The following is a 26,463-nucleotide window of genomic DNA, read 5'->3' on the forward strand; positions in this document are numbered from 1 at the left end:
CCCTCACCATGGGTATAATCAACAGCAGTTTCCTAACCCTCACCATGGGTATAATCAACAGCAGTTCCCTAACCCTCACCATGGGTATAATCAACAGCAGTTTCCTAACCCTCACCATGGGTATAATCAACAGCAGTTCCCAGTTCCCGAATGTGTTACATAACATATCTGACACCAAACAACCTTGCTGACTCCATTCATAGTTCTCCTTCTCACCTCATCTTTGGCTCTCTGTACTTGCTTCTCAAACTCCGCAGGAATCATCTTCCCTCTGAGAAACAAAGACACAGAAAGAAAGATTAACATGGATTAGTAACCCAGGTGTCATAGTGATGCAGGTCAGTCATTGTAGACATTGACAACAGAAGCGTGTGGTGTGGTCAGTGGAAATATCTGTGTAACTGTAGCAGTAACCAGCAGAAACTGTAGCAGTAACCAGCAGTAACTGTAGCAGTAACCAGCAGTAACCAGCAGTAACTGTAGCAGTAACCAGCAGTAACTGTAGCAGTAACCAGCAGTAACCAGCAGTAACTGTAGCAGTAACCAGCAGTAACCAGCAGTAACTGTAGCAGTAACCAGCAGTAACTGTAGCAGTAACCAGCAGTAACTGTAGCAGTAACCAGCAGTAACTGTAGCAGTAACCAGCAGTAACTGTAGCAGTAACTGTAGCAGTAACCAGCAGTAACTGTAGCAGTAACCAGCAGTAACCAGCAGTAACTGTAGCAGTAACCAGCAGTAACCAGCAGTAACTGTAGCAGTAACCAGCAGTAACCAGCAGTAACTGTAGCAGTAACCAGCAGTAACTGTAGCAGTAACCAGCAGTAACTGTAGCAGTAACCAGCAGTAACTGTAGCAGTAACCAGCAGTAACCAGCAGTAACTGTAGCAGTAACTAGCAGTAACCAGCAGTAACCAGCAGTAACCAGCAGTAACTGTAGCAGTAACCAGCAGTAACTGTAGCAGTAACCTGCAGTAACCAGCAGTAACTGTAGCAGTAACTAGCAGTAACCAGCAGTAACCAGCAGTAACTGTAGCAGTAACCAGCAGTAACCAGCAGTAACTGTAGCAGTAACCAGCAGTAACTAGCAGTAACCAGCAGTAACTGTAGCAGTAACCAGCAGTAACCAGCAGTAACCAGCAGTAACTGTAGCAGTAACCAGCAGTAACCAGCAGTAACCAGCAGTAACTGTAGCAGTAACTAGCAGTAACCAGCAGTAACTGTAGCAGTAACCAGCAGTAACCAGCAGTAACTGTAGCAGTAACCAGCAGTAACCAGCAGTAACCAGCAGTAACTGTAGCAGTAACTGTAGCAGTAACCAGCAGTAACTGTAGCAGTAACCAGCAGTTACCAGCAGTAACTGTAGCAGTAACTAGCAGTAACCAGCAGTAACTGTAGCAGTAACCAGCAGTAAATGTAGCAGTAACCAGCAGTAACTGTAGCAGTAACTAGCAGTAACCAGCAGTAACTGTAGCAGTAACTAGCAGTAACTGTAGCAGTAACTGTAGCAGTAACCAGCAGTTACCAGCAGTAACTGTAGCAGTAACCAGCAGTAACTAGCAGTAACCAGCAGTAACCAGCAGTAACTGTAGCAGTAACCAGCAGTAACTGTAGCAGTAACTGTAGCAGTAACCAGCAGTAACTGTAGCAGTAACCAGCAGTTACCAGCAGTAACTGTAGCAGTAACTAGCAGTAACCAGCAGTAACTGTAGCAGTAACCAGCAGTAACTGTAGCAGTAACCAGCAGTAACTGTAGCAGTAACTAGCAGTAACCAGCAGTAACTGTAGCAGTAACTGTAGCAGTAACCAGCAGTAACCAGCAGTTACCAGCAGTAACTGTAGCAGTAACTAGCAGTAACCAGCAGTAACTAGCAGTAACCAGCAGTAACCAGCAGTAACTCTAGCAGTAACCAACAGTAACTGTAGCAGTAACCAGCAGTAACTAGCAGTAACCAGCAGTAACTGTAGCAGTAACCAGCAGTAACTAGCAGTAACCAGCAGTAACTCTAGCAGTAACCAGCAGTAACTGTAGCAGTAACCAGCAGTAACTCTAGCAGTAACCAGCAGTAACTAGCAGTAACCAGCAGTAACTCTAGCAGTAACCAGCAGTAACTGTAGCAGTAACCAGCAGTAACTGTAGCAGTAACCAGCAGTAACTCTAGCAGTAACTCTAGCAGTAACCAGCAGTAACTGTAGCAGTAACCAGCAGTAACTAGCAGTAACCAGCAGTAACTGTAGCAGTAACCAGCAGTAACTAGCAGTAACCAGCAGTAACTGTAGCAGTAACCAGCAGTAACTTGCAGTAACTAGCAGTAACTAGCAGTAACTTGCAGTAACCAGCAGTAACTGCAGCAGTAACCAGCAGTAACTGTAGCAGTAACCAGCAGTAAATGTAGCAGTAACTAGCAGTAACTGTAGCAGTAACTAGCAGTAACCAGCAGTAACTGTAGCAGTAACTAGCAGTAACCAGCAGTAACTGTAGCAGTAACTAGCAGTAACCAGCAGTAACCAGCAGTAACTGTAGCAGTAACCAGCAGTAACCAGCAGTAACTAGCAGTAACTGTAGCAGTAACCAGCAGTAACTTGCAGTAACCAGCAGTAACTGTAGCAGGAACCAGCAGTAAGCAGCAGTAACTAGCAGTAACCAGCAGTAACTAGCAGTAACTAGCAGTAACCAGCAGTAACTGTAGCAGTAACCAGTAGTAACCATGTAATACTAGCAGTAACCAGCAGTAACCAGCAGTAAGCAGCAGTAAGCAGCAGTAACCAGCAGTAACCAGCAGTAACCAGCAGTAACCAGCAGGGAGCAGCAGTAACTAGCAGTAACCAGCAGGGAGCAGCAGTAACCAGCAGGGAGCAGCAGTAACCAGCAGTAACCAGCAGTAACCAGCAGTAACCAGCAGTAACCAGCAGTAAGCAGCAGGGAGCAGCAGTGAGCAGCATACCTCTTATCTGACGGAATCACATAAACATTGTTGGTGCCAATTCCCAGGAAAGCCGCTGCTTTGGCAACCGAGTAATGACACTGAAAAGAACAATGAGAGAAACATGTCACTGAGGGAGAACTGGTTAATCAACCAAATGACCAGTCTGGACAGGATCCACAATAAGGTGCTATTTTAATGACCAGTCTGGGCAGGATCCACAATAAGGTGCTATGTTAATGACCAGTCTAGACAGGATCCACAATAAGGTGCTATGTTAATGACCAGGCTAGACAGGATCCACAATAAGGTGCTATGTTAATGACCAGTCTAGACAGGATCCACAATAAGGTGCTATGTTAATGACCAGTCTAGACAGGATCCACAATAAGGTGCTATGTTAATGACCAGTCTAGACAGGATCCACAATAAGGTGCTATTTTAATGACCAGTCTAGACAGGATCCACAATAAGGTGCTATGTTAATGAATAGTCTGGGCATTAAACCAACGTGGAATTGACGTCTGTGCCCAATAAAATGTTACTCCATCATCCTGGTCATTAATACTATATACCATCAGACAACAATATAATGTTACTCCATCATCCTGGTCATTAATACTATATACCATCAGACAACAATATAATGTTACTCCATCATCCTGGTCATTAATACTATATACCATCAGACAACAATATAATGTTACTCCATCATCCTGGTCATTAATAACCATCTGAGGACAACAATATAATGTTACTCCATCATCCTGGTCATTAATACTATATACCATCAGACAACAATATAATGTTACTCCATCATCCTGGTCATTAATACTATATACCATCAGACAACAATATAATGTTACTCCATCATCCTGGTCATTAATACTATATACCATCAGACAACAATATAATGTTACTCCATCATCCTGGTCATTAATACTATATACCATCAGACAACAATATAATGTTACTCCATCATCCTGGTCATTAATACTACATACCATCAGGATCCACAATAAGGTGCTATGTTAATGACCAGTCTAGACAGGATCCACAATAAGGTGCTATACCGACAGGGATTATAAAACCACTTAGTTCCAGCTGTTGCTCTGAAATATATTGACTGAGAAACTCCCTGATAGTTGTGTGCTGGTTGTGATATGTTATCATAAAGAGCAGAGAAACTCCCTGATAGTGTGTGTGTGTGTGTGTGTGTGTGTGTGTGTGTGTGTGTGTGTGTGGTGTTAAAACAATAACAGGTGTTGGCCTACCCTGGGTGTGTGTGTGTGTGTGTGTGTGTGTGTGTGTGTGTGTGTGTGTGTGTGTGTGTGTGTGTGTGTGTGTGTGTGTGTGTGTGTGTGTGTGTGTGTGTGTGTGTGTGTGTGTGTGTGTTTACCTCCTGAGATGTAAACATGACCAGTCTAGGCAAGGCAGACAGGCCCAGCACCTTCACATCAGGACAGTGGTGGTACCTGGCCACGTTCACAGCATACATGTTGGACACAGAGCCACCTGCAGAACACAGAGACAATCGCTCAATCACAGGAAGAAGAAGAAGATGAAGAAGATGATGAAGAAGGATAAAGAAGAAGATGAAGATGAAGAAGGATAAAGATGAAGATGATGATGAATAAAGAAGAAGATGAAGAAGATGAAGGATAAAGAAGATGAAGGATGAAGGATAAAGAAGAAGATGAAGAAGATGAAGAAAATGAAGAAGAAGATGAAGGATAAAGAAGAAGATGAAGATGAAGAAGATGAAAGATAAAGAAGAAGATGAAGATGAAGGATAAAGAAGAAGATAAAGAAGAAGATGAAGATAAAGAAAATGAAGATGAAGATGAAGAATAAGATGTGTCAGTCTGTGTGGTTTCCACACCTGGGCTGAAGATGCCGTCCCCTCCCTCCTGCCATCCAATGATCTCAATCATCTTCTGCAGAACCGCCTCCTCTGTCAGCAGGAACACTGGAGCCACCTCGTACGTGTACCTGCCAAGACAAACAACATGTCCAGGCAATGACTCACCTGCTCTCACCTGAGCTACATACTATCCAATCAATCATCAAGAACGAGCTACAGACACTTCTGAAATGAATAGCAGAATAGTTGTCATTGATATCATTTCAGTGATCGTAAACGTCCCTTGTCTGGCACAGTTATTACAGTGAGTATGGGTACATCTTGACAGACACTCGGATCATATGAGATGGTAAGATGTAATACTCACAGACTGGGGTTGATGGCTTCTGTGATGAATCGGCCCACTAGTGAATAAGGGTCCATGCCTGCATAGAGCTGGTTGAAGAAGCGAGGATGTCCTGCACATACAAACACACAAGGTTTTGATTCAATCACAACTAAGTTTCCAGGTTTTCCAGAAATCCTGGTGGGAAAAATTCCCGGGATCAGGAGAGAATAAGCAAGAAAATTCCGATACTCCAACCAGGATTTCTGGAAAAGCTGGGAATGTTAGCTAACTTTAACCCTAACCTAATGTTAGCTAACTTTAACCCTAACCTAATGTTAGCTAACTTTAACCCTAACCTAATGTTAGCTAACTTTAACCCTAACCTAATGTTAGCTAACTTTAACCCTAACCTAATGGTAGCTGACATTAACCCTAACCTAATGTTAGCTAACTTTAACCCTAACCTAATGTTAGCTGACTTTAACCCTAACCTAATGTTAGCTAACTTTAACCCTAACCTAATGGTAGCTGACTTTAACCCTAACCTAATGTTAGCTAACTTTAACCCTAACCTAATGTTAGCTAACTTTAACCCTAACCTAATGTTAGCTAACTTTAACCCTTCCCTAATGTTAGCTAACTTTAACCCTTCCCTAATGTTAGCTAACTTTAACCTTACCCTAATGTTAGCTAACTTTAACCCTAACCTAATGTTAGCTAACTTTAACCATAACCTAATGTTAGCTAACTTTAACCCTTCCCTAATGTTAGCTAACTTTAACCTTACCCTAATGTTAGCTAACTTTAACCCTAACCTAATGTTAGCTAACTTTAACCCTAACCTAATGTTAGCTAACTTTAACCCTTCCCTAATGTTAGCTAACTTTAACCCTAACCTAATGTTAGCTAACTTTAACCCTAACCTAATGTTAGCTAACTTTAACCCTAACCTAATGTTAGCTAACTTTAACCCTAACCTAATGTTAGCTAACTTTAACCCTAACCTAATGGTAGCTGACTTTAACCCTAACCTAATGTTAGCTAACTTTAACCCTAACCTAATGTTAGCTGACTTTAACCCTAACCTAATGTTAGCTGACTTTAACCCTAACCTACTGTTAGCTGACTTTAACCCTAACCTAATGTTAGCTAACTTTAACCCTAACCTAATGGTAGCTGACTTTAACCCTAACCTAATGTTAGCTAACTTTAACCCTAACCTAATGTTAGCTAACTTTAACCCTAACCTAATGTTAGCTAACTTTAACCCTTCCCTAATGTTAGCTAACTTTAACCCTTCCCTAATGTTAGCTAACTTTAACCTTACCCTAATGTTAGCTAACTTTAACCCTAACCTAATGTTAGCTAACTTTAACCCTAACCTAATGTTAGCTAACTTTAACCATAACCTAATGTTAGCTAACTTTAACCCTTCCCTAATGTTAGCTAACTTTAACCTTACCCTAATGTTAGCTAACTTTAACCCTAACCTAATGTTAGCTAACTTTAACCCTAACCTAATGTTAGCTAACTTTAACCCTTCCCTAATGTTAGCTAACTTTAACCTTACCCTAATGTTAGCTAACTTTAACCCTAACCTAATGGTAGCTGACTTTAACCTTACCCTAATGTTAGCTGACTTTAACCCTAACCTAATGGTAGCTAACTTTAACCCTAACCTAATGTTAGCTAACTTTAACCTTGCCCTAATGTTAGCTGACTTTAACCCTAACCTAATGTTAGCTAACTTTAACCCTAACCCAATGTTAGCTAACTTTAACCCTTCCCTAATGTTAGCTAACTTTAACCTTACCCTAATGGTAGCTAACTTTAACCCTAACCTAATGTTAGCTAACTTTAACCCTAACCTAATGGTAGCTAACTTTAACCCTTCCCTAATGTTAGCTACCTTTAACCCTAACCTAATGGTAGCTGACTTGAACCCTAACCTAATGTTAGCTAACTTTAACCCTTCCCTAATGCTAGCTGACTTTAACCCTTCCCTAATGTTAGCTAACTTTAACCCTAACCTAATGTTAGCTAACTTTAACCCTAACCTAATGTTAGCTAACTTTAACCCTAACCTAATGTTAGCTAACTTTAACCCTAACCTAATGTTAGCTAACTTTAACCCTAACCTAATGTTAGCTAACTTTAACCCTAACCTAATGCTAGCTAACTTTAACCCTAACCTAATGTTAGCTAACTTTAACCCTAACCTAATGTTAGCTAACTTTAACCCTAACCTAATGTTAGCTAACTTTAACCCTTCCCTAATGTTAGCTAACTTTAACCCTAACCTAATGTTAGCTGACTTTAACCCTTCCCTAATGTTAGCTAACTTTAACCCTAACCTAATGTTAGCTAACTTTAACCCTAACCTAATGTTAGCTAACTTTAACCCTTCCCTAATGTTAGCTAACTTTAACCCTAACCTAATGTTAGCTGACTTTAACCCTTCCCTAATGTTAGCTAACTTTAACCCTAACCTAATGTTAGCTAACTTTAACCCTTCCCTAATGTTAGCTAACTTTAACCCTTCCCTAATGTTAGCTAACTTTAACCCTAACCTAATGTTAGCTAACTTTAACCCTTCCCTAATGCTAGCTAACTTTAACCCTAACCTAATGGTAGCTAAACTGGTGGGGTTAGAGTTTGAAGGTCAGTTGGTTGATAGACCTGGTTGACAGGGGTTTTACATTTGGGGTCTGGCTGGACCGGGCTAGGTGGGGGTCAAGGGATCTCAGATGTCAGGGGCTGGGAGGTCTAAGGGGCCAGGAGAGTTAAGGGCCTAGGATGGTTAAGAGGCTTGGAGGGGTATTAAGGATGGGCTACTGCCGCTATCTTGATGATTAACAGCCTGGGTTGGATAGGATAGCGCTGGGGGAAGGGTGGGAGCTACTGTCGCTATAGCCTGTATTATCCAGTAGCTAGCCTGAGTGCCTTGAGGGTGACTAACTAGAGTCTGGCTAGGTAATTATGTAACAGTAGCTGACTGGGGGGGTTAGAGGGAGTCTGGGCTGGAGAATTTGAAGGTTAGTTGGTTAACAGACCTGGTTGACACAGGTTTTAAATGTGGGGTTTGGCTGGGGGTTTTCAAGGTTAGGGATTGGCTGCGTGGGGATCAGGTTTGAGCTGTTTCCTACCAGTCTTGACACTATCATATGGCGAAGGAGATACTCTGGGCTGGAGAGTTAGAAGGTTAGGGTTTAGGACAGGTTTGGGATGAAGTTCATTGGTGTCTTTTAAAGAGTCAGGGTTTTGAAAGTCAGGGTTTGGATGCGGGCGGGGGAGGGGGTTGGGTAAGGGTTTGGCTGAGGTCTGGGGGGTTAGATTTTAAATCAGAGTTGAGCTGGGTCCTTACCGGTCTTGACACTGTATCGGATGGCATCCCGACAGCGCTGCAGTATCTGGGGATGTGCCTCGCCTCCTTCCCTCAGCTCTAGGTCTAATAGGTCCTTCAGCTGCTCCGGAGAGCGCCACTCGCACACCTGTTACATGGGAGAGAAGGAAATAGACTTTGCCGGTTTCTCAAAATGCATACTACCGTGCTCCGAGCACGCAAATTATAGCACGGGAGGGTGGGAGTATGAGTCCATATCAAAGTTGGCAAAAACGGAGCACGGAGGGCACTTCTCGAATGCGTACTCTGTTTGTACATATTTCTGAAGCGTACATCGATGCAAGCTGCAACGGAAAGTATGCACAGAAATATGATGCAACCGTGTTAAAAATTATGCAACATTTCTTGAAATCAATGGCGGACATTAACTGAGCTGAAGACGGAGAAAGTACACTCCGACTTCGGGAATGAAATGTTGCCTCTTCACATCTCATATGTCGGCTGACTACAATATTTATTTATTTATCTTGATACGTTAATAAATACATGCTGTGTTCATTTTTGCTGTGTTTACCTGCCTACAATACCCACTGTAGTGTGTGTAAATCGCAAGCCCATAGTAAGTCAATAGGGCTAACTGTCTTGCTACTACTGTTAGCTAGCCACAGAGAATTGTTAGCTAGCTAGCTACCCACAAAGACTTGACATCTAAAACGTTTTGCTTTGTGTATATCCTGTTTGGTCTCTATTGTTGCCAATGTCCTGTCTGGAAGAAGGGTCAGTGAATGGGGAGGTGCAGTGTGAGGTAATGCAGTAGGGGGAGTGCTGCTCAGCGTGAGGTAATACAGTAGGGGAGGTGCAACGTGAGGTAATACAGTAGGGGGAGTGCTGCTCAGCGTGAGGTAATACAGTAGGGGAGGTGCAACGTGAGGTAATACAGTAGGGGGAGTGCTGCTCAGCGTGAGGTAATACAGTAGGGGAGGTGCAACGTGAGGTAATACAGTAGGGGGAGGTGCAGCGTGAGGTAATACAGTAGGGGGAGGTGCAGCGTGAGGTAATACAGTAGGGGGAGGTGCAGCGTGAGGTAATACAGTAGGGGGAGTGGGAGGTAATACAGTATGGGGAGGTGCAGCGTGAGGTAATACAGTAGGGGGAGAGTGCAGCGTGAGGTAATACAGTAGGGGAGGTGCAGCGTGAGGTAATACAGTAGGGGGAGGTGTAGCGTGAGGTAATACAGTAGGGGGAGGTGCAGCGTGAGGTAATACAGTAGGGGGAGGTGCAGCGTGAGGTAATACAGTAGGGGGAGGTGCAGCGTGAGGTAATACAGTAGGGGGAGTGGGAGGTAATACAGTATGGGGAGGTGCAGCGTGAGGTAATACAGTAGGGGGAGAGTGCAGCGTGAGGTAATACAGTAGGGGAGGTGCAGCGTGAGGTAATACAGTAGGGGGAGGTGCAGCGTGAGGTAATACAGTAGGGGGAGGTGCAGCGTGAGGTAATACAGTAGGGGAGGTGCAGCGTGAGGTAATACAGTAGGGGGAGGTGCAGCGTGAGGTAATACAGTAGGGGAGGTGCAGCGTGAGGTAATACAGTAGGGGGGGAGTGCATCTCAAATGTAATACTCGATGTGTTCTCCACACTCTCATCCTCACAAGAATGTACTCAAGAGAACGTGGTCTTAAAATGCACTCAGAGCGTGAGCGTATGGAGCGCGGTAGGTAGTATGCATATTGATAAACACCCTTCAAGTTACATAGTGAAAATGGTGCCATTTCAGACTGTTCCCTCCACTAGATGTTTGTTTACCTTATCCTTGACGTCAGACAAACTACCTGGGCCTATTCACCATTCATAAAGAACATGTACTGTATATCAATCAAATCGAATCAAATTTGACAGTAACTATTACAGTGAAAACACACCATGCTATTGTTTGAGGAGATTGCACAGTTATGAACTTGAAAATGTATATATTGACCAATTAGGCACATTTGGGAAGACTTGATACAACATTTTGAACAGAAATGCAATGGTTCAATGGATCAGTCTAAAACTTTGCACATACACTGCTGTCATCTAGTGGACGAAATATAAATTGCTCCTAGAGTCTGGCTAGGTCAGATAATGGCCTTTCTCTTGCAATTCAAAGATGATGGGGGGGAAAAAATATATTTAAAACAATTATTTCTATTATCTTTTACCAAATCTAATGTGTTATATTCTCCTACATTAATTTCACATTTCCACAAACCTCAAAGTGTTTCCTTTCAAATGGTACCAAGAATATGCATATCCTTGCTTCAAGGCCTGAGCTACAGGCAGGTAGATTTGGGTATGTCATTTTAGGAGAAAATTGAAAAAAAGGGTCAGATCCTTTAACAATGCAGTTTTAAGAAAAATAAGAGTTAAGAAAATATTTACTAAGTAAACTAAAGTTTAAATGTTTTTTTAAAAATAAAGTAACACAATGAAATTACAATAGCTTGGCTATGTACAGATGGTACGGTACTGAGCCAATGTGCGGGGATACAGGTTAGTCGAGGTAAATAAGATACTATGTACATGTAGGTAGGGGTAAAGTGATTATGGATCGATAATAAACAGCGAGTAGCAGTCAATGTAAAAAAATTAAAATAAAAGGGGAGGGGTCAATGCAAATAGTGGGGGGGAGGGGTCAATGCAAATAGTGGGGGGGAGGGGTCAATGCAAATAGACCGGGGAGCCATTTACCTGATACATTCTTATACAGGTTAATTTCCTATTGTTTGAAAAATAAACTGCAGCATTCTGGTATACTTCACAACAGATCTCATTTTCCTTTATGCATCCTGGGACTGGAAAGTGCAAAGTGTGAGAAAAAATTGTAAAAGAGATGTTTACCTTCTCCTTGACGTCAGTAGCCTTCCAGACGGCCTCCTCCATGATGATGGGCATGGCGTCTCTGAGGAAGCTCTCTGCTTCCCGGATGTCCAGCGTGGGGCCGTTCAGAGTCACCCCGTCCACCAGCACTGGGGGGCGCTTCCCCTTGGGCTCCGCGGGGCTCGCTGACGCCTTACTAGAGGTATCTGGGGGTAGGAGATAACAGACAGTAATGTCAATACTATAGGTATCTTGGGGGTAGGAGATAACAGACAGTAATGTCAATACTAGAGGTATTGATAGAGGGTCAGATGGAGATAACAGGTCAGTTCACGGTTCTGGTGGGCTCTCTTGCTGGGGTCTTACTAGGGGTCGCTCCTGCTGGGGTCTTACTAGGGTTCTCTGGTGGGCTCTCCTGCTGGGGTCTTACTAGGGGTCTCTCCTGCTGGGGTCTTACTAGGGTTCTCTGGTGGGCTCTCTTGCTGGGGTCTTACTAGGGTTCTCTGGTGGGCTCTCTTGCTGGGGTCTTACTAGGGGTCTCTCCTGCTGGGGTCTTACTAGGGTTCTCTGGTGGGCTCTCCTGCTGGGGTCTTACTAGGGGTCTCTCCTGCTGGGGTCTTACTAGGGTTCTCTGGTGGGCTCTCTTGCTGGGGTCGTACTAGGGTTCTCTGGTGGGCTCTCTTGCTGGGGTCTTACTAGGGGTCTCTCCTGCTGGGGTCTTACTAGGGTTCTCTGGTGGGCTCTCTTGCTGTGGTCTTACTAGGGGTCTCTCTTGCTGGGGTCTTACTAGGGGTCTCTCCTGCTGGGGTCTTACTAGGGGTCTCTCTTGCTGGGGTCTTACTAGGGGTCTCTCTTGCTGGGGTCTTACTAGGGTTCTCTCCTGCTGGGGTCTTACTAGGGTTCTCTGGTGGGCTCTCTTGCTGGGGTCTTACTAGGGGTCTCTCCTGCTGGGGTCTTACTAGGGTTCTCTGGTGGGCTCTCTTGCTGGGGTCTTACTAGGGGTCTCTCTTGCTGGGGTCTTACTAGGGGTCTCTCCTGCTGGGGTCTTACTAGGGGTCTCTCTTGCTGGGGTCTTACTAGGGGTCTCTCTTGCTGGGGTCTTACTAGGGTTCTCTCCTGCTGGGGTCTTACTAGGGTTCTCTGGTGGGCTCTCTTGCTGGGGTCTTACTAGGGGTCTCTCCTGCTGGGGTCTTACTAGGGTTCTCTGGTGGGCTCTCTTGCTGGGGTCTTACTAGGGGTCTCTAGTGGTTCAACAGTTCATATTTATTTATTTTTGGATTTTATTTAACCTTTATTTAACAGAGAGTGGTGTCAATACTTGTCAGCACAACAGCACTTCTTGGACGACACACTTGAACAGGGACATCCAGTCCAATCACAGCCAGACTACAGCTGACTAGGGGTCTCTGGGTCAGAGAAACACTGCTACTGTAGATGGCCCTCTAATACAGCTGACTAGGGGTCTCTGGGTCAGAGAAACACTGCTACTGTAGATGGCCCTCTAATACAGCTGACTAGGGGTCTCTGGGTCAGAGAAACACTGCTACTGTAGATGGCCCTCTAGTACAGCTGACTAGGGGTCTCTGGGTCAGAGAAACACTGCTACTGTAGATGGCCCTCTAATACAGCTGACTAGGGGTCTCTGGGTCAGAGAAACACTGCTACTGTAGATGGCCCTCTAGTAGAGCTTTAACAATGCTACTGTAGATATATCCCAAAAGGCATCCTATTCTTGTGCACTAGTTTTGAGCACGGGCCCTGGTCATAAGTACACTACATAGGGAATATGGAGGCCATTTAGGACGCAAAGCCTGTAACTCGAGCCTTATTTCAGCTGTGATGCATTCTGTAAGCTCGCCCTTATTTATTAACGTCTCCGGTTGGCTAAGGGTGTTACAAGAATGTGCACCGCTCATTCCTGACCGACCACTGTCTGGGGCTGCAACTCAAATGGCCCTGGTCTAAATTAGTGCACTATATGGTGAATACGGTGCCAATCAGGCCACACACGGACAATAATGACAGACATGATATAACTGTCATCCACTTTATACTCTTTGTAGCCTATAGCCTAGCATACGCTGTCCAATAACCTGCAACACGGAACGCTGCATGCATGAAACACGCTGCTACTGCACTGCTGGCGCGCCTTGCAGCGCCTGTCCACAGTTGGTTCACGCTACCGCAGAAGGACAGACAGTCTTACTGTGCGTTCTGTCACAGACCGGCTCTTTCTTTCTTTCTTTCTTTCTTTCTTTCTTTCTTTCTTTCTTTCTTTCTTTCTTTCTTTCTTTCTTTCCCCGACATAACAAGTTAGGCTACTGATAAAAAAATTACGTTGTTTTTTTAAACAATTAAGTGTTAATTGTATCTACTTATTACGCAACGGTGTATTCTATTCAATACCTCCGCAGAGAGACACCTTGCCAGGGCGACTTTCGCCGCTGCCCATCTTCGGGAGAACTGTGCGCTGAGCAGCGAGTGAACAGGTAACGCCTGACCCGACCAGATAGAGTGAACAGGTAACGCCTGACCCGACCAGATAGAGTGAACAGGTAACGCCTGACCCGACCAGATAGAGTGAACAGGTAACGCCTGACCCGACCAGATAGAGGGCGCTGGGTGGCATTATAGAACACTGACGTAAGTCCATTCTAAAGGCATTGTGACAACTTCTATTCTCCAGGCAAAACGCACTAAAATGTCCCCGTATTTTTATTTTTTATTTTGAGAGAACAGTAAACATTTCAATTCAGGATATAGCTAATGATAATCAATATATATATAATTTTGCAAATAACATGAAATGCTCCTGCATTTGCCTAACAAACATGCAATAACGAAGGAATAAGATAAATAGCAGTCCAACATACCGTTCATATGTCTTTCATTCATCGGCGCCATTGTTCATTTATGGTTTAATTGATTGGTCTCAAAAAGCTCTGTTCTTCCAGCTAAATTTGTTTAAATAATGTTTGGAGATAAACTAGAATGTCTCCTTTATAGACCAAGAATGTCTTTAACATGGTGACGTCGCGCCCTGTGGGCAAGGTTAGGCCATCCTTGTTACTGGCGGGTTGCCTGGGCGTCATGGAAGAACACTGGCTGATTACAGTAAAGAGTCTAGAAGAATCAAGTTGACCAATTATTTTCTCTCTGCACTGTTGCCGCAAGTCCACGGCTTCACTGCGTCAGTGCGTTTTTGTTTGTGTCGTTTTGAAATGGAGAGCGGAGCAAGTGGAGAGCTCTGATGACTGGGGAGGGAGGGAGGATACGTGTTCTCTTCTTGACATTCATACCTATATGTTACACTTTAGAAGAGTTGAAACATTTATGCTATTTTATTAGGGCAATATATTTCCTATGGAATATTTCCAATTTAGAATTTGAGAATTCTGTATTTTTCCCCAAAGACATAAACGTAGAGAAGTGACTCATCATCTTGCATATATCAAGTTGGCATCTGTTGGTGGCTTGTATTTCTCCATGAGTAAGACGTTTGACATCAACTTTCTAGGTATCATCGCGTATTTTGTAGGTAGGCCGTTTGCTGTTTTTTTGTTGTTGTAATAAAATAAAAACGTGACTGGATACAGTTAGCTATGATGCAATAATAATAATAATAATAATAATAATAGGTATTATTATATTTAATTTGTAGAGCGCATTTCCCACGCTCATTGCGCATCTGTAGACATCAATTAAGATCAGTGGCATTTAACCCCGAGCTAAGTAAGCTGATACTAGATCTGTTCATAAGTGCAACTAGTAGTACAGTGTCATGCTAAGAATCAGTTCTAGGGGGACCTCTAGTGGCTGATAAAAAGTACTACAGACTCATTGAAAATGGCTTCCTGTTTACCTGTATGATTTTAACCAGGGGCAGTCTGGGATCAGAAATGCACCTGGGCATTTCTAAAAACCCTGGCCCATTGTGTTTCTTCCAGGGCCCCCAGTATTAGCCAGACAACATTTTGAGCAGCGATTGGTGTAAGCATTTCAAAATGACACAAGCAAAAACGCTCTGACGCAGTGAAACTGTGGCCTTGCGGCAACAGTGCAGAGAGAAAAGAATTGGTCAACTTGATTCTTCTAGACTCTTTACTGTAATCAGCCAGTGTTCTTCCATGACGCCCAGGCAACCCGTCAGGAACAAGGATGGCCTAACCTTGCCCACGGGGCGCGACGTCACCATGTTAAAGACATTCTTGGTCTATAAAAGAGACATTCTTGTTTATCTCCAAACATTATAGATTTATTTTTTAGCTGGAAGAACAGAGCTGTTTGAGACCAATCAATTAAACCATAAATCTCAACGTACATCAACAACACAGCTCAGGCACTAGGAAGCTCTCTCATCCATTTATATGCAGTTGATACAGTCTTATACTCTGCTGGCCCTTCCACGGGGATTTTGTGTTAAATACTCTACGACAAAGCTTTCTTAGTGTCCAATAAGCTTTCTCTATCCTTAACCTTGTTCTGAACACCTCCAAAACAAAGGTCATGTGGTTTGGTAAGAAGAATGCCCCTCTCCCCACAGGTGTGATTACTACCTCTGACGGTTTAGAGTTTGAGGTAGTCACCTCATACAAGTACTTGGCTAGATGGCACACTGTCCTTCTCTCAGCACATATCCAAGCTGCAGGCTAAAGTTAAATCTTGGTTTCCTCTATCGTAATCGCTCCTCTTTCACTCCAGCTGCCCAACTAACCCTGATTCAGATGACCATCCTACCCACGCTAGATTACGGAGACGTAATTTATAGATCGGCAGGTAAGGGTGCTCTCGAGCGGCTAGATGTTCTTTACCATTCGGCCATCAGATTTGCCACCAATGCTCCTTATAGGACACATCACTGCACTCTATACTCCTCTGTAAACTGGTCATCTCTGTATATCTGTCGCAAGACCCACTGGTTGATGCTTATTTATAAAACCCTCATAGGCCTCACTCCCCCCCCCCTATCTGAGATATCTACTGCACCCCTCATCCTCCACATACAACACCCGTTCTGCCAGTCACATTCTGTTAAAGATCCCCAAACCACACACATCCCTGGGTCGCTCCTCTTTTCAGTTCGCTGCAGCTAGTGACTGGAACGAGCTGCAGCAAACACTCAAACTGGACAGGTTTATCTCAAACTTATCAAACTTGATCTCATTCAAAGACTCTTAATGACAGTTGTGGCTGCTTTGTGTGATGTATTGATGTCTCTACCTTCTTGCCCTTTGCTGTTGTCTGTGACCAATAATGTTTGTACCATGTTTTGTGCTGCTACCATGTTGTATTGCTACCATGTTGTTGTTATGTTGTGCCGCTACCACGTTGTATTGCTACCATGTTGTTGTTATGTTGTCCTGCTACCACGTTGTATTGCTACCATGTTGTTGTTATGTTGTGTTGCTACCAGGCTGGGTTGTCATGTTGTGCTGCTACCATGTTGTGTTGCTACCATGGTGTTGTCTTATTGTGTTGTTGCCATACTGTGTTGTTGTCTTAGGTCTCTCTTTATGTAGCGTTGTGTTGTTGCCATACTGTGTTGTTGTCTTAGGTCTCTCTTTATGTAGCGTTGTGTTGTTGCCATACTGTGTTGTTGTCTTAGGTCTCTCTTTATGTAGCGTTGTGTTGTCTCTCTTGTTGTTGTCTTAGGTCTCTCTTTATGTAGCGTTGTGTTGTTGCCATACTGTGTTGTTGTCTTAGGTCTCTCTTTATGTAGTGTTGGGTTGTTGCCATACTGTGTTGTTGTTTTAGGTCTCTCTTTATGTAGCGTTGTGTTGTTGCCATACTGTGTTGTTGTCTTAGGTCTCTCTTTATGTAGCGTTGTGTTGTTGCCATACTGTGTTGTTGTCTTAGGTCTCTCTTTATGTAGCGTTGTGTTGTTGCCATACTGTGTTGTTGTCTTAGGTCTCTCTTTATGTAGTGTTGTGTTGTTGCCATACTGTGTTGTTGTCTTAGGTCTCTCTTTATGTAGTGTTGTGTTGTTGCCATACTGTGTTGTTGTCTTAGGTCTCTCTTTATGTAGCGTTGTGTTGTGTCTCTTGTTGTTGTCTTAGGTCTCTCTTTATGTAGCGTTGTGTTGTTGCCATACTGTGTTGTTGTCTTAGGTCTCTCTTTATGTAGTGTTGGGTTGTTGCCATACTGTGTTGTTGTTTTAGGTCTCTCTTTATGTAGCGTTGTGTTGTTGCCATACTGTGTTGTTGTCTTAGGTCTCTCTTTATGTAGCGTTGTGTTGTTGCCATACTGTGTTGTTGTCTTAGGTCTCTCTTTATGTAGCGTTGTGTTGTTGCCATACTGTGTTGTTGTCTTAGGTCTCTCTTTATGTAGCGTTGTGTTGTTGCCATACTGTGTTGTTGTCTTAGGTCTCTCTTTATGTAGCGTTGTGTTGTTGCCATACTGTGTTGTTGTCTTAGGTCTCTCTTTATGTAGCGTTGTGTTGTTGCCATACTGTGTTGTTGTCTTAGGTCTCTCTTTATGTAGTGTTGTGTTGTTGCCATACTGTGTTGTTGTCTTAGGTCTCTCTTTATGTAGTGTTGTGTTGTTGCCATACTGTGTTGTTGTCTTAGGTCTCTCTTTATGTAGCGTTGTGTTGTTGCCATACTGTGTTGTTGTCTTAGGTCTCTCTTTATGTAGTGTTGTGTTGTTGCCATACTGTGTTGTTGTCTTAGGTCTCTCTTTATGTAGCGTTGTGTTGTTGCCATACTGTGTTGTTGTCTTAGGTCTCTCTTTATGTAGCGTTGTGTTGTTGCCATACTGTGTTGTTGTCTTAGGTCTCTCTTTATGTAGCATTGTGTTGTTGCCATACTGTGTTGTTGTCTTAGGTCTCTCTTTATGTAGCATTGTGTTGTTGCCATACTGTGTTGTTGTCTTAGGTCTCTCTTTATGTAGCGTTGTGTTGTCTCTCTTGTTGTGTGTTTTGTCCTAAATTTATATTGTATTTATTTATTTATTTAAATCCCAGGCCCCTCGTCCCCGCAGTAGGCCGTTTGCCTTTTGGTAGGCCGTCATTGTAAATAAGAACTTGTTCTTAACTGACTTACCTAGTTAAATAAATGTTAAATAAAAATAACAAATAAAAATGTAGGCCTCTTTACTAAAGGTTTCAAATAAAACATTGGGTAACATTTATTTCACTACTAAAGTGGATAATCTGTTGAGATGTGTTGGACGAACATACATACAATTAGATGGGTTTTTTCTCCTCATTTTGTCTGTCATAGTTGAAGTGTACCTATGATGAAAATTACAGGCCTCTCTCATCTTTTTAAGTGGGAGAACTTGCACAATTGGTGGCTGACTAAATAATGTTTTGCCCGACTGTACAATTAGATGGTTTTAACATGTTAGATAGCTTCTGCACTATTTGTAAGTGAATAGCCTTTATTTTTGGTACAGATACTAATTCATTGAATAGCAATACTTATATGAACTGTTAAAGAGACTGAGCATAGGATATTTTTGAATGTAGATGTGTTTTTTAATGATAATGACAACTGTGAATTTATATTTTTTTCTACCAAAGAAATTCTAATGAACCAGATAATTGACCCTTGACACTTTTTTGGAGAGAAACAAAAATACATGTTTATTAAATTCTATTGAGAAAACATTTCCTGAAACCAACCAACTTCCTCTTGTCTCATCATTTCTCCTGTTTTACAGGAAACATCAAATCAAATGTAATGTTATTGGTCACATACACGTGTTTGGCAGATGCTATTCCGGATGTAGTGTAATGTTTGTGCTTCTAGCTCCGACAGTGCAGTAATTATTCCGGATGTAGTGTAATGTTTGTGCTTCTAGCTCCGACAGTGCAGTAATTATTCCGGATGTAGTGTAATGTTTGTGCTTCTAGCTCCGACAGTGCAGTAATTATTCCGGATGTAGTGTAATGTTTGTGCTTCTAGCTCCGACAGTGCAGTAATTATTCCGGATGTAGTGTAATGTTTGTGCTTCTAGCTCCGACAGTGCAGTAATTATTCCGGATGTAGTGTAATGTTTGTGCTTCTAGCTCCGACAGTGCAGTAATTATTCCGGATGTAGTGTAATGTTTGTGCTTCTAGCTCCGACAGTGCAGTAATTATTCCGGATGTAGTGTAATGTTTGTGCTTCTAGCTCCGACAGTGCAGTAATTATTCCGGATGTAGTGTAATGTTTGTGCTTCTAGCTCCGACAGTGCAGTAATTATTCCGGATGTAGTGTAATGTTTGTGCTTCTAGCTCCGACAGTGCAGTAATTATTCCGGATGTAGTGTAATGTTTGTGCTTCTAGCTCCGACAGTGCAGTAATTATTCCGGATGTAGTGTAATGTTTGTGCTTCTAGCTCCGACAGTGCAGTAATTATTCCGGATGTAGTGTAATGTTTGTGCTTCTAGCTCCGACAGTGCAGTAATTATTCCGGATGTAGTGTAATGTTTGTGCTTCTAGCTCCGACAGTGCAGTAATTATTCCGGATGTAGTGTAATGTTTGTGCTTCTAGCTCCGACAGTGCAGTAATTATTCCGGATGTAGTGTAATGTTTGTGCTTCTAGCTCCGACAGTGCAGTAATTATTCCGGATGTAGTGTAATGTTTGTGCTTCTAGCTCCGACAGTGCAGTAATTATTCCGGATGTAGTGTAATGTTTGTGCTTCTAGCTCCGACAGTGCAGTAATTATTCCGGATGTAGTGTAATGTTTGTGCTTCTAGCTCCGACAGTGCAGTAATTATTCCGGATGTAGTGTAATGTTTGTGCTTCTAGCTCCGACAGTGCAGTAATTATTCCGGATGTAGTGTAATGTTTGTGCTTCTAGCTCCGACAGTGCAGTAATTATTCCGGATGTAGTGTAATGTTTGTGCTTCTAGCTCCGACAGTGCAGTAATTATTCCGGATGTAGTGTAATGTTTGTGCTTCTAGCTCCGACAGTGCAGTAATTATTCCGGATGTAGTGTAATGTTTGTGCTTCTAGCTCCGACAGTGCAGTAATTATTCCGGATGTAGTGTAATGTTTGTGCTTCTAGCTCCGACAGTGCAGTAATTATTCCGGATGTAGTGTAATGTTTGTGCTTCTAGCTCCGACAGTGCAGTAATTATTCCGGATGTAGTGTAATGTTTGTGCTTCTAGCTCCGACAGTGCAGTAATTATTCCGGATGTAGTGTAATGTTTGTGCTTCTAGCTCCGACAGTGCAGTAATTATTCCGGATGTAGTGTAATGTTTGTGCTTCTAGCTCCGACAGTGCAGTAATTATTCCGGATGTAGTGTAATGTTTGTGCTTCTAGCTCCGACAGTGCAGTAATTATTCCGGATGTAGTGTAATGTTTGTGCTTCTAGCTCCGACAGTGCAGTAATTATTCCGGATGTAGTGTAATGTTTGTGCTTCTAGCTCCGACAGTGCAGTAACATCTAAGAAGTAATATCTAACACATTACACAACATATACCCAATACACACCAATCTAAGTAAAGGATTAGAATTAAGACTATATAAATATATGGACGGGTGATGTCAGACCAAGATACAGTAGAATAGTATAGACTACAGTATATACTTATGAGATGAGTAATGCATAGACCAAGATACAGTAGAATAGTATAGAATACAGTATATACTTATGAGATGAGTAATGCATAGACCAAGATACAGTAGAATAGTATAGAATACAGTATATACTTATGAGATGAGTAATGCATAGACCAAGATACAGTAGAATAGTATAGAATACAGTATATACTTATGAGATGAGTAATGCATATACCAAGATACAGTAGAATAGTATAGAATACAGTATATACTTATGAGATGAGTAATGCATATACCAAGATACAGTAGAATAGTATAGACTACAGTGTACACATATGAGATGAGTAATGCATAGACCAAGATACAGTAGAATAGTATAGACTACAGTGTACACATATGAGATGAGTAATGCATAGACCAAGATACAGTAGAATAGTATAGACTACAGTGTACACATATGAGATGAGTAATGCATAGACCAAGATACAGTAGAATAGTATAGACTACAGTGTACACATATGAGATGAGTAATGCATAGACCAAGATACAGTAGAATAGTATAGACTACAGTGTACACATATGAGATGAGTAATGCATAGACCAAGATACAGTAGAATAGTATAGACTACAGTGTACACATATGAGATGAGTAATGCATAGACCAAGATACAGTAGAATAGTATAGACTACAGTGTACACATATGAGATGAGTAATGCATAGACCAAGATACAGTAGAATAGTATAGACTACAGTGTACACATATGAGATGAGTAATGCATATACCAAGATACAGTAGAATAGTATAGACTACAGTGTACACATATGAGATGAGTAATGCATAGACCAAGATACAGTAGAATAGTATAGAATACAGTGTACACATATGAGATGAGTAATGCATAGACCAAGACACAGTAGAATAGTATAGACTACAGTGTACACATATGAGATGAGTAATGCATAGACCAAGATACAGTAGAATAGTATAGACTACAGTGTACACATATGAGATGAGTAATGCATAGACCAAGATACAGTAGAATAGTATAGACTACAGTGTACACATATGAGATGAGTAATACAAGATATGTTAAAATGGCCAGTGATTTGAGTCTCTATGTAGGCAGCAGCCTTTAATGTGCTAGTGATGGCTGTTTAACAGTCTGATGGTCTTGAAATAGAAGCTGTTTTTCAGTCTCTCGGTCCCAGCTTTGATGTACCTGTACTGACCTCGCCTTCTGTGAAAAAGGCCCCCCAGAAAAGGTCCATGTTGACTGACGATGTCGTAGGCTTCATGGATATAATATAATATACCACCTGACTGATCAGTTGTCATCCAGGGGAGAGGTTTTATCAGAGCAGGGGTTCAAAATCATTCATTATTTATTCAAAAAGTTCTGAAAATGCCATAAATCCAGCTCAGGTCTACACAATGTGTGCAGGATAACGTCCCTGAATGTGTGGTAGAGTTAGCCAGTCCTAACCCAGATAACATAACACTATGTCCTGAATGTGTGGTAGAGTTAGCCAGTCCTAACCCAGATAACATAACACTATGTCCTGAATGTGTGGTAGAGTTAGCCAGTCCTAACCCAGATAACATAACACTATGTCCTGAATGTGTGGTAGAGTTAGCCAGTCCTAACCCATTATAACATAACAATATGTCCTGAATGTGTGGTAGAGTTAGCCAGTCCTAACCCAGATAACATAACAACAAGTTATGAGGCAGAGAGAAAAAAATGTGCAGTTTTTATAGCTAATCTCACGCTATTTTACACATCTAGCCACGAGGCTTGAAAGAAAATGTTGCTGTTTTTATAGCTAATTTCCTGTATCCATTTTTTCCAAATAATTTTCATGGTTTATGACGTGTTTGTTACAGGTCCCAGGATTGAGACCAGGAGAACAGATAATACTGTATGTGCCCGATGTCACAGGAAGGCCAGAAAGATCATCAAGGACATCAACCAGCTGAGCCACTGCCTGTTCACCCCGCTATCATCCAATAGGTTTCTTCTTTCAAGTTAAACATGCAATATGCTGAAATCACTCTGCCATTTCCTTGGTTGCTAAAATTTAAATAGTTTGCCTCATGTCAGTTCATGTGACAAAACAAGCAGTCATTGCGTAGAGTATCATTGTGCCATCTAAACCGATGTGAAATATATATTTTCCATAAAACCCCAAAATATTACATTTTCAGCTGTTTGAAGCTGGTGTACAAAACAGGAAGTAAAAGAAGTAAAAAAATTAACTTAAACACTGTGAAGCATAGAAATAGGGCACATAGAACAGATCCACTGCTGCTTACACCTGTTTTCCGATGAGAATCACGGATCTATAACTCACATTTCTATGTGAATTTGGTCGGATCGCCCCAAAAAGTTACCTATTGTAGCTTTATTAGACTATATTTAACAACCAACACTGTTTAATAAACAAATATGTTGCTCTTGAAATGAGATAGTACAACTACTACTTACTATCTATATCTATATATATCTATATCTATATATATACAGAAGACTTTCACCTGTACAACTACTACTTACTATCTATATCTATATATATCTATATCTATATATATACAGAAGACTTTCACCTGTACAACTACTACTTACTATCTATATCTATATATATCTATATATACACAGAAGAAATGTACAGACTTTCACCTGTACAACTACTACTTACTATCTATATCTATATATATCTATATCTATATATATACAGAAGACTTTCACCTGTACAACTACTACTTACTATCTATATCTATATATATCTATATCTATATATATACAGAAGTACGTACAGACAAATCTATACAACATTCTTTACCGAAGAGAAATGTACAGACTTTCACCTTTCCCCAGGTACAGCCTCCCAGGTAAATCCTTCTCTCCTCTATTCTCATCTCCCCTCCTTCCTACTCTTCATCTCCAATAGAGAGCTGTAGATAACAGAAAGCATTATTTTATCTGTAGGAATCCTGTACTTATTATTTCTAATCATATTAGGAGCCTGTTGAGACTCATGTACAACTCGCAACAAAAGTCAAACTTCGGGGGAGGATGTCTAAGTATTGATCATTTGACAGAGACTGCATCAATCTCACCCACCGGAGAGAGGATCCGAGGGAGCGAAACAGCTCCTCTCGGTCTAAGTATTGATCATTTGACAGAGACTGCATCAATCTCACCGGAGAGAGGATCCGAGGGAGCGAAACAGCTCCTCTCGGTCTAAGTATTGATCATTTGACAGAGACTGCATCAATCTCACCGAAGAGAGGATCCGAGCGAGCGAAACAGCTCCTCTCGGTCTAAGTATTGATCATTTGACAGAGACTGCATCAATCTCACCCACCGGAGAGAGGATCCGAGGGAGCGAAACAGCTCCTCTCGTTCTAAGTATTGATCATTTGACAGAGACTGCATCAATCTCACCGGAGAGAGGATCCGAGGGAGCGAAACAGCTCCTCTCGGTCTAAGTATTTGTAGCCATTGTATCTGATGCTGTCTGGTCCAAAATAAGAGTATGACAGCCGCTGCCTTATACACAATTAACTGTTTGGGATGCTGGAATCCATTCTTGGAGGGGATGAATGAGCGGTCGCAGGTAGCCTTGTTTTTGAAGTGTTCATGTCACATTAAAAATGTCCATATATTTTTACTGTTAAATGACTTGTCTTTACTAATAGGCCCATAAATTAAAATGTATTGAGGCAAGTACATGCATCCAATAGAGGCTCCCCCTGAATGTCACGGTATAATTCACGCTCTGGCTGCCACTGACAAACACACCAACTCAACTGAGGACCAACTCTGATCATTAGACTACATTATTATACTGCCACCTGCTGCTAATAAACTGTACTGCATGTTGGTGGTTCTGAGTCCAGCTAAACTCTACTGCATGTTGGTGATTCTGAATCCAGCTAAACTGTACTGCATGTTATTGATTCTGAGTCCAGCTAAACTCTACTGCATGTTGGTGATTCTGAGTCCAGCTAAACTCTACTGCATGTTATTGATTCTGAGTCCAGCTAAACTCTACTGCATGTTGGTGATTCTGAGTCCAGCTAAACTGTACTGCATGTTGGTGATTCTGAGTCCAGCTAAACTGTACTGCATGTTGGTGGTTCTGAGTCCAGCTGAACTGTACTGCATGTTGGTGATTCTGAGTCCAGCTGAACTGTACTGCATGTTGGTGATTCTGAGTCCAGCTAAACTGTACTGCATGTTGGTGATTCTGAGTCCAGCTAAACTGTACTGCATGTTGGTGATTCTGAGTCCAGCTAAACTGTACTGCATGTTGGTGATTCTGAGTCCAGCTAAACTGTACTGCATGTTGGTGATTCTGAGTCCAGCTAAACTGTACTGCATGTTGGTGATTCTGAGTCCAGCTAAACTGTACTGCATGTTGGTGATTCTGAGTACAGCTAAACTCTACTGCATGTTGGTGGTTCTGAGTCCAGCTAAACTCTACTGCATGTTGGTGATTCTGAGTCCAGCTGAACTGTACTGCATGTTGGTGATTCTGAGTCCAGCTAAACTGTACTGCATTTTGGTGATTCTGAGTCCAGCTAAACTGTACTGCATGTTTGTGATTCTGAGTCCAGCTAAACTCTACTGCATGTTGGTGATTCTGAGTCCAGCTATACTCTACTGCATGTTGGTGATTCTGAGTCCAGCTAAACTGTACTGCATGTTGGTGATTCTGAGTCCAGCTAAACTGTACTGCATGTTGGTGGTTCTGAGTCCAGCTAAACTCTACTGCATGTTGGTGGTTCTGAGTCCAGCTAAACTGTACTGCATGTTGGTGGTTCTGAGTCCAGCTAAACTGTACTGCATGTTGGTGATTCTGAGTCCAGCTTCCTGCTGTCAGATTAAAACCCCATCAGCTCTGGGATTCAGACGGGTCAACTGTGGAGGGCTGTTTAGGCCTCTGGTCAAAAACAGTGTCGTATTGTATATATATTTAACCTTTATTTAAACAGGGAGTCACAATGAGATTTAAAAAATCTATTTTACAAGAGAGACCTGTATATATTTATAGATGCATGTCAATCTCAATGAGTCCTTCCTGGTTAAATAAAGGTTAAATAAAAAATAAAAATAAATCATTACAATATAAAACAGAATGATAAAAAACAACAGTCACATACGTGTGTATAAAACAATATAATTCAGCACACAATAACAAAATAAGCATGTTTAATTAAAGCGATCTCATTCAACTACATAGAGGTCCTCAATGTAAACTGCCTGAGTGGCATCAGCACATCTAACTGCAGTGAACTCTGCAGATTGTTCCACAAATTAGGGGTAAAAAACACAACGCAGATTTGAAAGGATCTCTTGTTTTATCCGTTCCTGTGAACAGGTTTGGTAAGTTATGATTTGTATCTTATTGATGTAGAGGGAGTTTCTGTCAGGTTGTAAATAAATCAAAGAGAATGAAGCTCTCTTCTTACAGACAGAGAGATCAACCCCACGTTTATATATTTAGGCCAGCAGTATACCACCCTGCATACCACTGCTGGCTTGCTTCTGAAGCTAAGCAGGGTTGGTCCTGGTCAGTTCCATGATGGGAGACCAGATGCTGCTGGAAGTGGTGTTGGAGGGACAGTAGGAGGCACTCTTCCCTC

At 42.0% G+C, this 26,463-nt stretch overlaps 1 protein-coding gene across 1 annotated transcript in view; it reads right to left on the reverse strand.

Annotated features, from left to right (window-relative positions):
- LOC109886386 (acidic amino acid decarboxylase GADL1) overlaps positions 1-14,508 on the reverse strand; it is a 29,381-nt gene extending 14,873 nt beyond the window's left edge. The window contains exons 1-8 of the mRNA XM_031812050.1: positions 14,186-14,508; positions 11,334-11,518; positions 8,478-8,604; positions 5,153-5,243; positions 4,804-4,913; positions 4,321-4,436; positions 2,943-3,022; positions 217-271 (exon numbers count right to left, since the gene is read on the reverse strand). Of these exons, the coding sequence (XP_031667910.1) occupies positions 217-271; positions 2,943-3,022; positions 4,321-4,436; positions 4,804-4,913; positions 5,153-5,243; positions 8,478-8,604; positions 11,334-11,518; positions 14,186-14,216 (795 nt within the window). The 5' untranslated portion in view covers positions 14,217-14,508. The remainder of the gene's footprint in view (positions 1-216; positions 272-2,942; positions 3,023-4,320; positions 4,437-4,803; positions 4,914-5,152; positions 5,244-8,477; positions 8,605-11,333; positions 11,519-14,185) is intronic.
- Positions 14,509-26,463: the final 11,955 nt, after the last annotated feature.

This window comes from Oncorhynchus kisutch, unplaced genomic scaffold, assembly GCF_002021735.2.
Source record: "Oncorhynchus kisutch isolate 150728-3 unplaced genomic scaffold, Okis_V2 Okis02a-Okis13b_hom, whole genome shotgun sequence".
NCBI classification, from domain to species: domain Eukaryota; kingdom Metazoa; phylum Chordata; class Actinopteri; order Salmoniformes; family Salmonidae; genus Oncorhynchus; species Oncorhynchus kisutch.